The sequence below is a fragment of the Zeus faber genome (genome assembly GCF_960531495.2).
Source record: "Zeus faber genome assembly, chromosome: 12".
In the NCBI taxonomy this organism is placed as follows: domain Eukaryota; kingdom Metazoa; phylum Chordata; class Actinopteri; order Zeiformes; family Zeidae; genus Zeus; species Zeus faber.
Genome location: NC_137196.1, coordinates 6,180,158 through 6,196,268, shown reverse-complemented (window position 1 = coordinate 6,196,268; position 16,111 = coordinate 6,180,158). Strand labels below are relative to the sequence as shown.

Here is a 16,111-nt window from a genome sequence, read left to right as displayed (position 1 = left end):
TCAACTAATCTGTCAGATTTGTTTCCCCTTAACTTCACTCCATTGCTCAAATCCATTGAATAAGATCTTATTCGATGGAACATCCTATCCACCTCACTAATTGGTAGGATAGCAGCAGTGAAAATTAATAAACTTCCAAAAATAAACTATATATATTCAGTTACCCCAGTGCAACGAACAGTACATTGTTTTAATACTCTAGACTCAATAGTCAATAAATTTTATTGGAAATTCAAGAAACCAAGAATTAAACTAGCAACACTCCAGAAAAACACTGTCTATCTCGTGAACCATCTTCATTTTATGATTTAATGGTTACAACCAGAGCAACAATTAGGCCATGGATGACGAGACATTGAACAAACAGAATGTCAGGAGTTACTGTTATCTGATCTACCATTCCTTACTGAATTTATAAGGAAATATAATTGCTTGAAAAACCCAAAACCCACAAACTGTCAGCCTGGTGGATATTCCTCAAACTCGGTCACACTCTATCTCCAAACAAATTCACACTAATCTGGCACAACCCATATTTTCTGGCTAAAAACAGACCAATAATCTTAAGGTCTTGGAAAAGACAAGGAATTAATCATCTGGAACACATTTTAGAAAACAGTTTGCTTATACCCTTCCTAACTTGACCCAAAGGTATAATATCAGTGGCTTCCTTCAATTCCTTCAACTACAGCAGTCTCTGTTGTGTTAAAATAAAATTGACGAACAAAATCCTACAACCACCTCCAATGATTGAACATCATATCGATTAATTACAAAATCCCTTTTCCAGCATATACAAACTTTCATTAAAAACAGACAACACTATATCTTTCCCTACAATGAAATGGGAGAGCAACCTTGCCGTTCCCACTGATATCAATCTGTGGAAGCTTATTTGCAGCAACACCTTTTCAGTGACATGCAACTCCAAAACGCAACTCATCCAATATAAGATTCTGCACAGAGCTCATATCACAGAACACAAAATGTTCAAAATGGGTTTTGTGGATGAAGACATTTGCACTCACTATTCCCTTAACACCAGAGATGACTACTTCCATGCCTTCTGGCTCTTCCCACCTATCCTAGCATTCTGGGCCAACATCACCAAGAAGCTATGAACCCTTTTGGGTCGCAGCATTCCATTCTCCCCGTCTATATGTCTTCTCGGTGACCTCTCTTCAGTCGACCCACCACTGAAACACCACCATTTTGATCGCCTTAACAATTGCCAAGGAAACAAAATTCCTCAATTGGAAAAAGAGAGATCTCACCACATCCCAATGTTTACAGTTATTAATAATATACATCTCAATGGAAAAACTATTGGCAATATCCAAAAACAATATTGATTAATTTGATTAAATATGGGCTACGTTTATCACTGACATAACTCCATCATTTCATACTTGAGTCTTTCTTGGTCGGGGCAATGTCGTGGGGGTCCTCAAAGCTGGAACTTGGAAAATGTAAACCCCTTATAAACATTTAAGTTGACTGAAATGTTAAAAAAAACACATTTTTACAATTGGAGAACGTAAGAATAACTTTAGGCCTACAACAATGATATATTAAAATTTTAATGTTGAAAATTTACCGTTTCCATATAATTTTTTGTCAAAGCCACAGGGAGCCACTGGGAAGGGGCTAAAGGCCTGCATGCGACTCGTGAGCTGCAGGTTGCCGACCCCTGTGTGTGTGGGGATGAGGGTTTTACCTGTAGCTAGTTAGACCAATCAACGAGCAACAGGTAGGCAGCCACACTGATGCTGGGCCCCAATTACCTAGACCAAGGACAGGTGTGGCTGCTCAAACCACACCATCCCCACACCACAATCACAATTATTTGAAGTAAAATTAAATTACATATAAAATATCAAATTTTACAATCCCCCACACCATCCCCACAACACATGCCCCCAACACCAGGACCTGGTTCCCCGGAAGAGCACAGTCCACTGGCAACCTTTGCCCAGGGCGACAATACAGACTCCCCTCTTCCCTTCCAGAGCTTGGGGCCTCAAGTTGCAGTGATGGCTTGTGGAGGCATGGCCAGGCTTGGCTGTTGCGGGGACTGCTTGCAGGGATTGCCTGACTGATGGGCTGCTGGATGGTCCCATTGGTGGCTGCTGGGTGGAGAAGCTAGCCACAGGCGTTTACCCATGGTGGTTGCTGCGGCTGCTTCCCCCCCGGTCCTCCATCGGAACCCCTGGGTGCTGCTGCTGCCATTCGGGACAGGGTTGGTGCTGGGGCTGACCGTTGACCTGCTGGTGGCTCCAGCACATCTTTGGACGGCCCTTCTGTGACCCTTCCCCATGCCGGAGAGTCCCTGTTCAGGCACCACTGTGGGTGTTTCAGTGCCCTCAGGCACAGAGACACAGACGATGGGGTTAAGAAAAGATTATTTTCGAGAGTGGGTTAGGTGGGATAAGCCCAGGAGCAGATGGACACATGTCATGACAAGGGCTCCTCTCCTCTGTGTGTGGGGGGATGGGGGTTTTACCTGTTGCTCATTAGACCAATCAACGAGCAACAGGTACGCAGCCACACTGATCCTGGGCCTCTAATTACCTAGACCCAGGACAGGTGTGGCTGCTCAAACCACACCATCCCTACACCCAATATTATTGATATTTGTGACAAAGATAAGCATTTAAATGGAAATTCTACATTGAAATTGTTTAACTTTTTGACAGACCATTGTCTTTGTGGCTGGCAAATGCATTGTGTGTTAGGAACAGTGGAAGTGGCATACTTCACACCTTTTGTGTTCCCGTTCAGAGACATATGAGTTTCATGTCCCAGAAGACCAGAAGCTGAATGAGAAGAGAGGTACTCTGACTGCATAACAAAGTCATGTTATGGCTGATGTATTTTTATGTATTTAACTTAGTTGTTTAAGAGAGGAAAAATACGCTATTGAACATTTCCTTTATTGATCAAATCACCGTTAGCTTTGTGCAATAGGTTGTAAGAAACAAACAAAACCATTTGGAAATCCCACCTGAAGTGAAAGAACTGGGAATTTGGAGTGTGTATGTTAAGGATCTCCATGGGAGGATCTCAGGGTGTTGTTTGAATTTCCTGTATGGATGTACATTGGATATCTTGATATTTGGACCCCAGATTGGATACTTCCTCAGCAGCTCTGACTCACAGCTCAGCTCTATGCGGATGAAGTCCTTGATGCCCAGGTTCTCCAGGAAAATTCCGGAGGAGGCCCTGGTCTTGAATAGGAAGGAGATGTCTATGCTCAGCTCGGCGTGGAACGTCGGGAAGTGGAGGTACGAGGTCTCCTTGTCAAAAAAAGCTGCATTCCAGAAGTTCTCTGGCAAAACAAGGTGAAAGGTTTTAAAGGTAAATTGTGTCAAACAAACATGGCACCTTTTCAAGTAATTAGGCTACGACAAAGGAAGGATTCCAGATAAATTAACAGATAAAAGGTCATTTATCACACTAGATTGTATTTTATTCATTGTTGAGTAGTTGCTTGATTATAGCATGGAAGAAAAAGACTGTTACTGTGAAACGCTTTGCAATAAGATGATTTACAACAAGAAGGTCCTGGGTTCGATTCCCGCCTGGGGCGCTGTTGGCACCGTGCTCCGGCGGGTTATCTCCCAAATAGGAGCCTTTCTGTGTGAAGTTTGAATGTTCTCCCCGTGCTCACATGGGGTTTCCTCCACCTCACGTCAGTAAGGACCCCCTTCAAAAACAGGCACACATTATCGTCTGACCAGCGATGGACATTTATCACCTGGTCCCCGGGCGCGTCTACGTATGCTGCCCACTGCTCCTGGCTGTGGCCCCGGAGGAAGGACAAGCCAGGATGGGTCAAATGCAGAGGAACCATTTCACCGGCCACCATCCAAAGCATGGGCATGTGTGTGTGTGTGCAAGCATGTGTTGTAGTGTGGTGTGCTGTGTGACAAATAAAGATTGTTTCTTCTTCTTCTTCTACAAGATAAAAGGAGTAATGTTCATCGTTAATTGGGCCCCTTGGCCGGGTGGCTGTACACCTGTTGCTCATAAGAGCAATAAACAAGCAACAGGTAAATCCCCTATCCCCACACACACACACTGGGAGAGCCTCTGTCATGACAATGTTCCATCTGCCACTCTCTGCAATAAACTGGTGTGTTTGCAAAATGGCTGCCTGCGTCTCCATGTTGGAGCACCCTGAAAATGCGTATGGCAGGCAAATCTGCTACAACTGTTTTTGAACTTAATCTAAATACTTATAGTACATGTGCAAATATACTAAGCTTGTTTATGCTAATATATGCTAATACAGGTTCAAATAATTTCTCATATAGTCCTTTCTTGATTAAAAATCACTGATTAATGTCTGATGGGGATCATGATGGAAATGACTGTGATGATGAAGAGGACTTACTGTTTCCATGACAACGGAGTGGCCCCACCTGGTAGGCGGCCTCGGAGCTGGGCCTCTGGACGTCACCCAGGACCAGAGATCGGACTGGGAGACTCTCCTTCTGGGTGAGAAGGCCTGAGTCGTTGGCCCTGGAGAGGAGAGAGGGAGGAGAAGAAAGAGAAGAAACATGAGCTGTTACTTTACTAACATCAACCAATGATCCTTATCTGTCCATCTGTGGAGGGGGAGATATACAAAAGTTGGACTGAACCGTACCCTAACCTTAACCATGACAATTTTGTCCATTAACAGCCATAGATCACTCACTTTTCTTCGGAACATCTACAGACGTCGAGTTAGGCTTCTTGCGGGAGAACTTGGATCTTAAAAATACAGCCACCACTCTGAGAAGCAGTTTTAATATCAAGGAAGCATCCATACATCCATACATATGTTGTGTTTAGGGTGAATTAAGTGTAGATCCAAAGCTTTATAATAGTCAACTTGTGACTATGAAATGCTCTGGATGATTCTACAAAGCTTATTCTTTGGGTCTTAACCTAATTAAAGTAAATCACTGTCATATTTGAATGAAAATCGTTGATTAAAAAATTATAAATGTACTTTCCTGATTGCTGCTAAAAAAATGTCATTGAAATTATGAAGAAAAGGGGTGTTTTTTTAAACTCACTTACACACAATTCTGTAGATGGAAATGGTTCACTGTCACTAGATTGTTAAACATATTCCATGTTTGTTTGAGAATCTGGGGGTGAACCAGTCAGTAAAATAAATATGTTAATGTGTTTAAATGACAGAAAACATTGTTTTGTGTTATTAACAGTGCACAGTAAACATGGTAATTATAATAATATTATTATAATAGTGCATATCATCACTATATAATGAGAGTAAACATGAGGGTTATAATAATACAAATAATAATAATAAATGAGCTGCAGGCAGCAATACATAGGGCCAAGTTTAATAATTTTAGGCACATTTTTTGTATTATTGTTCCATCGGCATCCGGAACAATAACAAAAACAACTTTGATAATTACTTTTCATAACAATAACAATAAATCCATTTAATTTTAGAAATATATAAATACACGTTAGTTGTAATTATTACTTTATTGTATTTTTTCTGTTAATAATCTATGATTGGAAAATTCAGTTTAATAGTTTACTTGTCTATATTGTAATTCAGATAGAACTTTAACATTAATTTGTCATTATAATTATTATGGATGACTTTGTCAATACTGCAAACACTTTCTGCCTTTTCATTAAAGTTTGTTAAGTTGTTAGTGTCGGAAAATGTTTATACATGACGTTTATTAAAAAAAAAGTAATTTTTTTGCTTTAAACCAAATATTTTTATTGTTATAACTTACCATGTTGTATATAAGTACATCTGGACTCTCAGTGATGGTAAGAGACGATAGGTTGTGTCTCGTCAATTATGACGTATTCACGTAGAATTATGATAACTGTCTAATTTACGTAATTTCACTGCTGACCTTTTTCCTTGGATTACATTTTCATTAAGTTACATTTCCATGAAATACCAAAAGTGTTGTGGCACTTTGTGAGTAATTACCATTGCACGGCGACTATTTTTCCGATGCCACACAGGATCTTGAATGCATCCCTCACTCGCACTCGATTTCACTTGACCCGGTCACAAGTTTTTGTGGATTACTTTTTTTCATATATTTCATTAATCCGGCAAAGTAACTGGTACTACGAAAATAATTCATCAAGAGAACAGATCTACTGACATGTACCAGGTAAGAAGGTACATAAAAACAGATGTAAATCGATAGTTGGTAACGTCAAACCACTACGCAGACTACACCACACACTGGACCAATGGACATTCTCAATCAGAATCTGTACATTTATAGTAAATAGTATGATGACATCATAAAGCGTCTTAGTGTAAATCTGATCTCGTTCATTTTGTTTATGAATAGTGACGTGTCAGTTAGGCAAGAGAAGCTGAATATTTGGGATCAAAGTTGTCTGGCCTTTCACTAATATCTGCTTTGTATGTGGATTGATTTTGAAACCACAAGATCCCTGTGACATACTGGTTTAAACGACACCTTACCCGTGTTCCTAGATTCTTTAGCGTTTTTACTTTTGGCGTGAAATGCATTGGGCAGCATCTGTGATATCAACCAAATTGGAAGATTTTTTTCACTAAATTCTACTCCGTATGTGCATCAATTTGGATGAAACTTCAACCAAGAGGTGTTTGTGACATATCAGTTCAAACAAGACCGAACCGGGTTCGTAGGTTCTGCCGATGATGTGTTCCAGAAAGTTTAAGATTTCAAAAACAGACAGGCTGGACCCCTAATAATAATAATAATAATAATAATAATAATAATAACAATAATAGTGCACGTGCCAGTGGGGGCGGTCAGCGTCACAGTTGCAGTAGTGCAGAGGGTCCACACAGTTTTCTTGGAGGCCACAGGAACACTGCTGGCTGCCGGGAACAGCTCCCCCCCAGTAGGTCTGGACCCGACCTGGAGTCGGACCCCCCAGCCACCAGCTGAACGGAGAGCCCTCTGGAACACACACACACACACACACACACACACTCTTCAGAAAACCAGACACTCAGCTGTGGATTCGGCTAAAGTCGTCTGAGTGCCGTTTTAAAATTCATCTGGACTTCAAAATGGCAGACTGCTGGTTGGAATGATTATTTCATGACTTAGCACCTCCGCACTGCTTGACCTTGCACTACGTGACCCTTTTTCCCCCTGTGTGGAGCAACCAAACCAGAGCTTTGCAACCAGTTATACTGACACAGAAACCACGTTTTATTAGTCTAACAAAATCAATACCGGACAACAAAAATGGGGTTTTTTTGTTTGTTTTCATTCAGAAGCAAAATGGATTCTTAGGATTGGTTCCATGCTGCTCATCAAAGAACTTTAGCGTATCCCAGCATTAAATGTCATCTATTCTTCTATCCATAAATGTATTAATAAATCCACCTCTAGCCTCTATTCTCTCCATTTCCCCTCAGCTCTCTCACTGCCTGATCGGATCCAGTCCACCCAAATTATTTAGAGGTGGATGTATTGTGTGAGGACCAACTGTCCGTTGGTCCAGGGAACATAGAGTATGCAGTTTAAAGCTTGCTTTACATCGAATCGGACAAATGACAAAAACAAACTTAAGTCCATTCATTCCTATGGAGAGTCGGATTCTGCACGCGAAAAAGCTGTGACGTGCAGCAGGATTTCTAGTGAGTTCTAGGTTCTGGGACGCATTCAAATTTTTCTACTCGTGACAAATTTTTGGTCCGACAGTACAAACGGAAGTTACATCAGTCAAGTGTTTTTTTTTTTTTTATCAGAAGTGGGCTTAAAACTAAGTAAATAAGTCACATATTTAAAATATTGCTATTAAGGCTAACCTTTGATGTCAGCATATTCACTATCAATAAAGCTCTTTAATGGAAGTGAATCATGTTTATTTGATATTTTTATTCGCACTTTGCCAACTATATATATAAATATAAAGGGACTTTTCAATTCTCATTCATGGAAAAAGGCAAATGTTCATCTGAGGAAACTACTTGCTGTTGTACTGGAAATAACAGGCTCTCCCATTTTCCCACACAGGCAGCCAGTTGATTGGGCAAACAATCCAACAAGGAGTAGAAAAAGGCGAAGTCAAGGAAACAGAGCAGGGAATCAAAAATACCAGGAGATCAGTAAGCTATTTGGAACACTTGACACATGGTACAAAGACAAACTGGTACAGAGGAAGGGGAACACACCGACTAAATACACTGGGGAGGAAGAGCTAACTGGGAACAGGTGAAACTAATTGGGGCAGGGAGACGATCACACAGGCGGGAAACACACAAAGACACGAAGCAAATTCTCTAGGGAGCAGGGTGGTCACTGTAGTATAATTTTAAGCTTATTTTTAAGGGAATCAATGAATAAGTAAACATGTCTTTGTGTTGAGTATGCCACAATTAGAAGCAGATGTGGAAGGCAGGAAGGTTGCTCCTTCCATCAATCACCCATAGACAAGGAATGCAGAGGTTTGGGGAATCAAATAAACCTCATGAAATATATGTTTGCATGAAGACAAGATATAATATATTTAGATCTTGTGTAAAGAGTTTCCAATGGACGGACCGCGACTCTAAAAGGTCAGCGCACGGTCGAGAAAGACTTCTACTTCAGATAGGCTGAGTTCTTTTTCCTTGCCATTAGAAGTCGGCAGATGTTTTAAATCAATTGAAAAGTCAGGAGACTGCACAATGAGGGTGAAAAGAATTAGGACGCGCCCTGCCTTCGGGAGGTATTGGGTAGAACAGGATTTGTAAATTATTTTCATATTTCATTCGTAAAAACTATTATTCATTTATTTCACCATTTATTTTATTTATTAGGTTCATACAAATAAATGGAGTGCTTTCAGAAACCTTTTATGACCTGTTTGGAATTGAACATGTCTGACCTGGTGTGTTGAGGAGTCGCGACTTCCTGCAGTGATAGGTGAGTTCCTGTTCGCAGTGCTCCGATTGGTCGATGACGGCCGACAGCTGCTCCTCCTCTGAGGAGTAGTCAAAGTGGGCAGAGTGCTGGTTCCCCGCCGGAGCGGACGGCACTCTGGTCAGCTCCGTGTTGTTGTGCTGGACCACCATCCATGTCCTGTCCTCTGATGGAGAGACATTGAGAAGAGAGAGAGAGAGAGAGAGAGAGAGAGAGAGAGAGAGATTATATTAGCTGTGTTCTGATTGGTCCACTGTGTATGTGTGTGTGTGTGTGTGTGTGTGTGTGTGTGTGTGTGTGTGTGTGTGTGTGTGTGTGTGTGAGTGTGTGTTACCTGTCATATTGCAGTATATTTGCTGTGGTCTGATTGGTCCACTGCCATCTACGTCGATGTAATACAGCCCCGATGTGTTTCCTTTGTGTTTGTAGGCCTCGCAGGATGACTCGTACACCGCTGAGGAGAAATAATCACATCAGTGACACAACAATTAAGCTAACGTTGATGTCTCAAAAGGCAGCAACCTGTAATGAAACTACGATCACTAAACATAAACTTATGAACTTCAGACAAAGAATATCACAAACTGACATGAAGACAAACAGGGGCCAAAGGGTGAGGGATGATAATTGAATAGTGGGGGAGGAGGGAACGCTGAGGACATCTGGAGGCCAGGTGACGGACTGCAGGGAGAGGGAGAGACAATGACAGTGGAGTCTGGGAAAAAGCTGTGGAACAAACTATGATTAAGTTGATTTACAGTACTTACCAACAGGTAAATATAAATATTGCATAAAACTGTATTTATATATAGTTAATATTTATATAGACAATGTTATACAGTGGAGAAGTGATTTTCGATACATTCCTAAAACTTGAACCGGCATCTGAGTATATACAAAAGTTGACATTGGCAGTGAATTATTAACATACATGTAATTTGGAGATTATAAAATTTAGAAGGGGATGCCATTAGACTAAAATGGAATGGTTGGCAGAGGTATATTTTTGGCCATACCATTCTATAATCCCAGCATGTGACTTCTTATTAGATCACGTGCTTGAATTTCTTCAAATTCCCTTCAACACCTGCGCTCCAAATTGAGCGTTTGTTTTTTATGGGTTAAGTAGGGTGTCAATTATGTTGTAAGGCGCACCAAACCTCATTTGAAAAATTAACACACCATGTAGTCCAATATATATTACCCAAAATGCACCTACGAATGGTCCATCTGGACACACTACGTGTGCTTGTGTGTGTGTGTGTGTGTGTGTGTCATTGGGTAGCAACCTGTCCAGTAGAAGATTCAGTGGCTAAAAATATATACAGGTACAGGTACAGGACCTGAGCTACCCTCCCTTTACCTCTCCATTCTTTCCTCACCCATCCTCCATGTCTTCTCATCATCCCTCTCTTTCTCTATTGTCTCTATATCAAATTTCATCAATAGGGATTGTGAGAAAAAATAAATAAATAAATAAATAAATAAATAAAAATATAAATATATATATATCTACATATGCTATAACTATTACATACTACATATAACTATACTACTATAACTATAACTGTAACATTACAGATTGAACTAATCCTCGAAAGCAAAACTATATGTGTGTATACTATAGTATACATTACATGAATGTATTTATATACATTACTATCATTCATATTGTGGGTAATTATGTAATACAGTTTCATTGATCAGTCAGAACCAAAATTAAAACATGTATAAAGACACTGGGTGTAACTACGCAACCTGTTAGAAACCGCCACTGAAACAGTTAATCTGGCACACACACCGCGGGGATGGGAAATAGCAAAGAAGGGACTGCCCCGCAAAGGGGGGTGTGTCGTTTGTAACAAAGGGATGAGCGGGGAAAAGTTTAAGCGGACTCCTGGGTGAAATGTCTGCTAGATGAGACATGCAGCCTAGGACTCACTATGTCGACGTATAAAGTTTATAATTTTTTGGGTAGATTCTCAAACCGTCCAATAAACTCTCCATAGCTCAAAGTTCCAGTTTCATCGCATCATTCCGGATTTGGACATTTTTAACACGACAAATTGGTGACCCCAACGTGATCCCACTATAAGACTGCAGAGGAGTTCTGAAAGCCTGAACGGTTGCGATACTTCCATGGGTACTCGCTAAAAGGTGAGCAGAGCCATTTCATGAAGTCTGCATCGATTAGATAGGAATATTTTAGGTGGAAGTGTTGTACTGTTTAAGGCTAGACGAACAACTTTGTGGTTTTGGGGGATGTATTGTTAAATGATGCATGAATAATAATTGTTAAATATTGTAGAGACGAGAAATTGGATTGTTTAATGAGAACAGTAGTAAAGGTTAAGAGAGAGTTAAGAGAATGGGTCAGGAACCCCCCCTTCAAAGTCGCTGTGTGTTAACTTGCGTAGTCATTCCACATACCTTTTGGGCCCGTTTGTTGAGAAAACATCCAGTATGTCTAAAGTGAGCAACGTTTTGGTGATAAACAGTGTTTAACTGGCAAAGTAATTCCGAATCCCGTTTAGGCCCGTTTGTTGAAAGACCTCCAGTGTGCCTAAACTGAGTGATGTCTGGCGATGAAAATTGTTAAACTCAGACTTCAGAAGGGTAGTCAATAGTTGGTAATTGCATTTAAGGGTGAGAGGCCCAGATTTCTTTTTTTAATAAAGAAAACCAAGTATTTAAGGGTGAGAGGCCCGGATTTCTTTTTTCTAGTAAAGAGAACCAAGCATTTAAGGGTGAGAGGCCCGGATTTCTTTTTTTAGTAAAGAAAACCAAGCATTTAAGGATGAGAGGCCCGGATTTATTTTTTTAGGAAAGAGAACCAAGCATTTAAGGGTGAGAGGCCCGGATTTCTCTTTATAGTAAAGAAACCAAGCATTTAGGGGTGTAAGGCCGGGTTCTTAGAGAAACCAAATATTAAAGGATAAAAGGCCCAATTCACGTGACTTAGCATAAAATATTATGGCCGGCTGTGTGACTGAAAGTGTTTGTAACGAGAGGTACCACATGTGTGTGTGTGAAGAGAGGTACCACGTGTGTGTGTGTGAAGAGAGGTACCACGTGTGTGTGTGTGTATGTGAGAGAGACCACGGGCGTGTGTGTGTTTGAGAGTCTGTGCGTGTGTGATAGAGATTTTGTGTGTGTATGTGTATGAAAATCTCCTCAAATTGCTTGAGATAAAAGGGGAGGATTCCAAAGAAAAAAAAATGATGACCTGTGATAACCTATACGACCACTGGTGGCGCAGCTGCACCAGGAATGCATTGAGATCCGAACATCTAAGGTTTTCCCCCTCCCCGCTTCTTCCCATGTCTTTTGTTCTCCTGCCATTCAAAAGCATAATGGAAAAGACCCCATCCCCCAGACCCGGCACCATTGAGCTTCGTAATGAAGCTGTAGCTGAGCTCAAGAACAGAACAGAGCCAAAGTTCCATGCAAGAGAAACTGGGAAATTCCATAAATGTGAACAAAAATGGATCAAAGCAGGGTGGTGGCCGAAAGACACTACCCCGACAGCAGAAAACCGCACCAAGGTGATAGAGGAAGAAAAAAGACTGCTGGCCTAAGCGAAAGTGGATGCAAAAAACAACCCTGGATTAATGGGGGCTGGAAGGCACAAGTTCAACAAGCAGCGTGCATGATGGGCGCTGGTTCAGCGCATAATGATGGCATGGAGTTGAGTGGAAATAATTGTCGGACATCGCAATAAAATCAGAAATGCCGCAATCATGGCAGTGGGAGAAGCCCAGAAAGAAACCTACCCCCCCACAAGAAGACAAGTTACTGCCCCTCCCCGAATCCATCCCCCAAGGTCACACCCCACTCCAACCCCACACCACCCCGTCCCTCTACACGTCCCTGCTGGCCGTTGAAGAAACACACCGGAACCCGCCCCCTCCTTACAACCCTAAGACAGAGCACACACCTGAAGCAACAGTGCCCCTGTGCTGAACGACCAGAAGATAGCCACCCCACCCCGACCAGAAATACAAGTACCCGTATTAGTAATGGAAGGGCCAAAATCCATTTCCGAGTACAGCGCTCCCCAAAGCCATCTGACAGTGAGAACGAGGACAATGATCAGACATCGCCCCCTACCGATCTGGACGACAAAGAGTTTCTCTCCTCTAATACAGAGGACAACAAATCCAACTGCCAGTTCTACAAACCACAAAAAGGCATCAAGAAAAGAAAAAAGAAATGTACCACAAGGGTAAGCCGCGCAGCTGTCACACTGACTGGACGACGTTGCCGACTACCAGAGGACGCCAACACAACCCATGTTCACACTACAGCCAAACGACAACCCAAAGAAAAAAACAAAAGACGCGAAGCCAGCCCACACCTACACCTACCCCTATAGTCCCCAAATACACCTTTAAGAAAACAAAACATAGCTGCCCACCCCCCTCCACTCCTGGGGAGAAGAACACATGTCAGACCACGAGATTAAGACAAAAAAATTTCATTGAAAAACAGTGGCAGCTCCCGGGGAGAGTACACATACAGGAGAAAAGGAACCTTTATATCATCATCCAAAAGCCAAGCCAGAAGTTCGTCACCAATAGGGATGGTTACCCGCTCGAAAATTAGGCAATGAGAGGAGGAACAACAGCAGTCCTCCAACAAGAGAGAAGACCCGATTTCCGACCTGGATGCTGACTGGTCCAGTGACGATGCCAGCAACGAAGAACCCGCACCAATGTTTCCCCTGGTGGCCCGCCTAGCAGGAAGAGAAAAACATTTGTTCCCTGGTGCCACCGCGACATGCAGGCCCTCAAAGGCAACCTACCAGCATTGGACAAAGGAGCTGCAGCATGGATCCGCATCTTTGAAAACCACACAGCGGCAAACTGACAAACTAGCCCTAGGAGATGTGCGAGCCATTCTCCGCGCCAGACCGAAACATCACCCTGACCTCCCTGGAAAGAGAAGTTAGAACCCCTCGCCATGGCAGACGAGCACCCATCCGACCCCATGTGAAATGACATACTGTATGGACAGCCATGAGAGAAACCTGGCCGACCAGACGCAACGCAGTGGCCCTGGCGGACCTGAGATATAAAAATGGAGAAGAACCACACGCCTACCTCACACGAGCAAAGGAGCTCTGGAGAGATAGCACTGGAGAACGTCATGACGCCTGCCTAGTGGGTCTCCCCATGTACATGCAGATTGTCCAACATGGCCTCCCAGGAGATGTCAGGCTGAAGCTCGCAGACACAGTTGGACTTGACGTCAGACATGACCGAGAGACAGTGGGAGAGCCCTCTCATCCATCACCTGGAAAGACACATTAAAAAGCAAGAAGACAAATTCCTGGAGAAAGATTCCATACAAACCAGACTACTAAAAATGCAGGTGAAAAAACTAGAAGACGAAGTCAATACGGACAAAAAGAAGAAAGCAACTGTGCAAGCAGTAGTCACCACCCCTGAAGCACTGGCCCCACCCCAAAACGCACCACCACAATGGACAGGACTACAGCCCCTAACTGTAACCCCCGCCTACCCACCAGCCCAGCAGCTATCCCAGGCAGCAGGCCTGGACTACCTATATTTTACATACAGGATGCTTCACCTGTGGCCAAAGTGACCACTGGGCAAGGAATGCCCCCAGAACCAACAAACCCAGCAATTATACAGAGGATCCTACCGCCCCACTCAGAGAGGAAGAGGACCCCGCATGGACGCCCTGCCCCCCGAGGGCAAGTTCCCCATTTACGGAATGGAGGAATGGCATGGAGCATAGAGGCGCCCAGGGGACATGGAAGTGGTGGTACAGACAAAATTAAATGCCAAACTAGTAGTGCCATGTACGATCCAAGGAATCACTGTCAAGCTAATGGTAGAACTTAATGAAGAACCTGGCCGGCAACATACCCTCACTATCCACTCGGAAACTACAGACTGTTGGATTCTCTGGGACGACACAAGTCCAACGCTTCACCGCACCCCTCCCTACCAAGATAGGTCGTCACAAAGTCAGACACCAATACCTTTACTCACCAGACTGCTCCATCAACCTTATGGGAAGGGACCTTCTCCGAAGAACAGGACCATCTGTGATATGTAACCCCTATGGTCTGGAAGTTCATTTCTCTGAGCCAAAAGAAGAGCTAATACAACCTCGAACGTATACTTGTCCTAGGTGGAACTCCTGAAACCACCTCTGACCCCATACTTGTCTACTGGGCTGGGTATAGGGAATAGCCTCCACCATTGAAGCCCTCTTACAAACAAGAGTTCTACGACCAGTGGATTCACCGTGGAGCACACCAATTCTACCAGTACCCAAGGCCGGAGGACACTCATGACGCCTGGTCCAGGATCTGCGACGTATCAACCCAGTGGTCCAGCCCATTACTGAAAAAGTGCCCAACCCCCATGTCGCCCTGCACGCAGTCTCCCCGAGTCATCAATTTTTCACCGTCATGGACCTGGCCAACGCATTTTCTGCCTCCCCTTGGCCAAAGAAAGTCAGGATATGTTTGCATTCACGTTGCTCTTACACCTACACAAGAATGCCAGAAGGATTCACATGCACACCAACCATATTCAACGCCTGCCTGAAGGCCAATCTCAAGGAACTCCCACTCCCACCAGATACCGTCCTCATCCAGAATGTCGATGACATCCTCCTGGCCGCCACCACAGTAGAAGATTGCCTCATGGCCACCGAATCACTGCTACGGCGCATCGCAAAATGCGGCTACAAAATCAAAATGGGAAAAGCGAAAAAAGAGATGCGCTTGCACCCTGGAAAGAGACAATGTCTCGTACACAGCCGACGGAATCAACATGGCCAACGGACTACAGTATGCAGATGGCACCCATGACTGCGTACAATACATGAAACTGGAAGCAAAGTGCCGCCCAGACTTGGATGGAACACCTGACCCCGATGCAGAAATTGTCCTGTTTATAGATGGTTGTTGCTTCAAATGAGAAGAGGGAAATAGGGCATCATACGCAGTCATTCAACAAATTAATGGACACCACGTCATCTTTAGAAGTGGGATGATAGAACAACCAGCATCAGCACAAAAAGCAGAACTCTATGCCCTGGTGGAAGCATTAAAAATCACAAAAACAAAAACGCAAACATATTCACGACTCTGCATACGCACACATGGCAGCCCACGTGGATGCAGCCATATAGATGAAGAGAGGACTCCAAACGTC

The 16,111-nt window shown here is 43.1% G+C and overlaps 1 protein-coding gene across 1 annotated transcript in view; it reads right to left on the bottom strand.

The window, feature by feature from the left end:
* Positions 1-16,111, bottom strand: part of LOC307238299 (contactin-associated protein-like 4) — a gene marked incomplete at both ends in the record, with an annotated part of 237,140 nt that overhangs the window by 34,418 nt on the left and 186,611 nt on the right. The window contains 5 exons of the mRNA XM_080011231.1: positions 3,158-3,328; positions 4,397-4,524; positions 6,797-6,959; positions 8,881-9,081; positions 9,250-9,369. Of these exons, the coding sequence (XP_079867357.1) occupies positions 3,158-3,328; positions 4,397-4,524; positions 6,797-6,959; positions 8,881-9,081; positions 9,250-9,369 (783 nt within the window). The remainder of the gene's footprint in view (positions 1-3,157; positions 3,329-4,396; positions 4,525-6,796; positions 6,960-8,880; positions 9,082-9,249; positions 9,370-16,111) is intronic.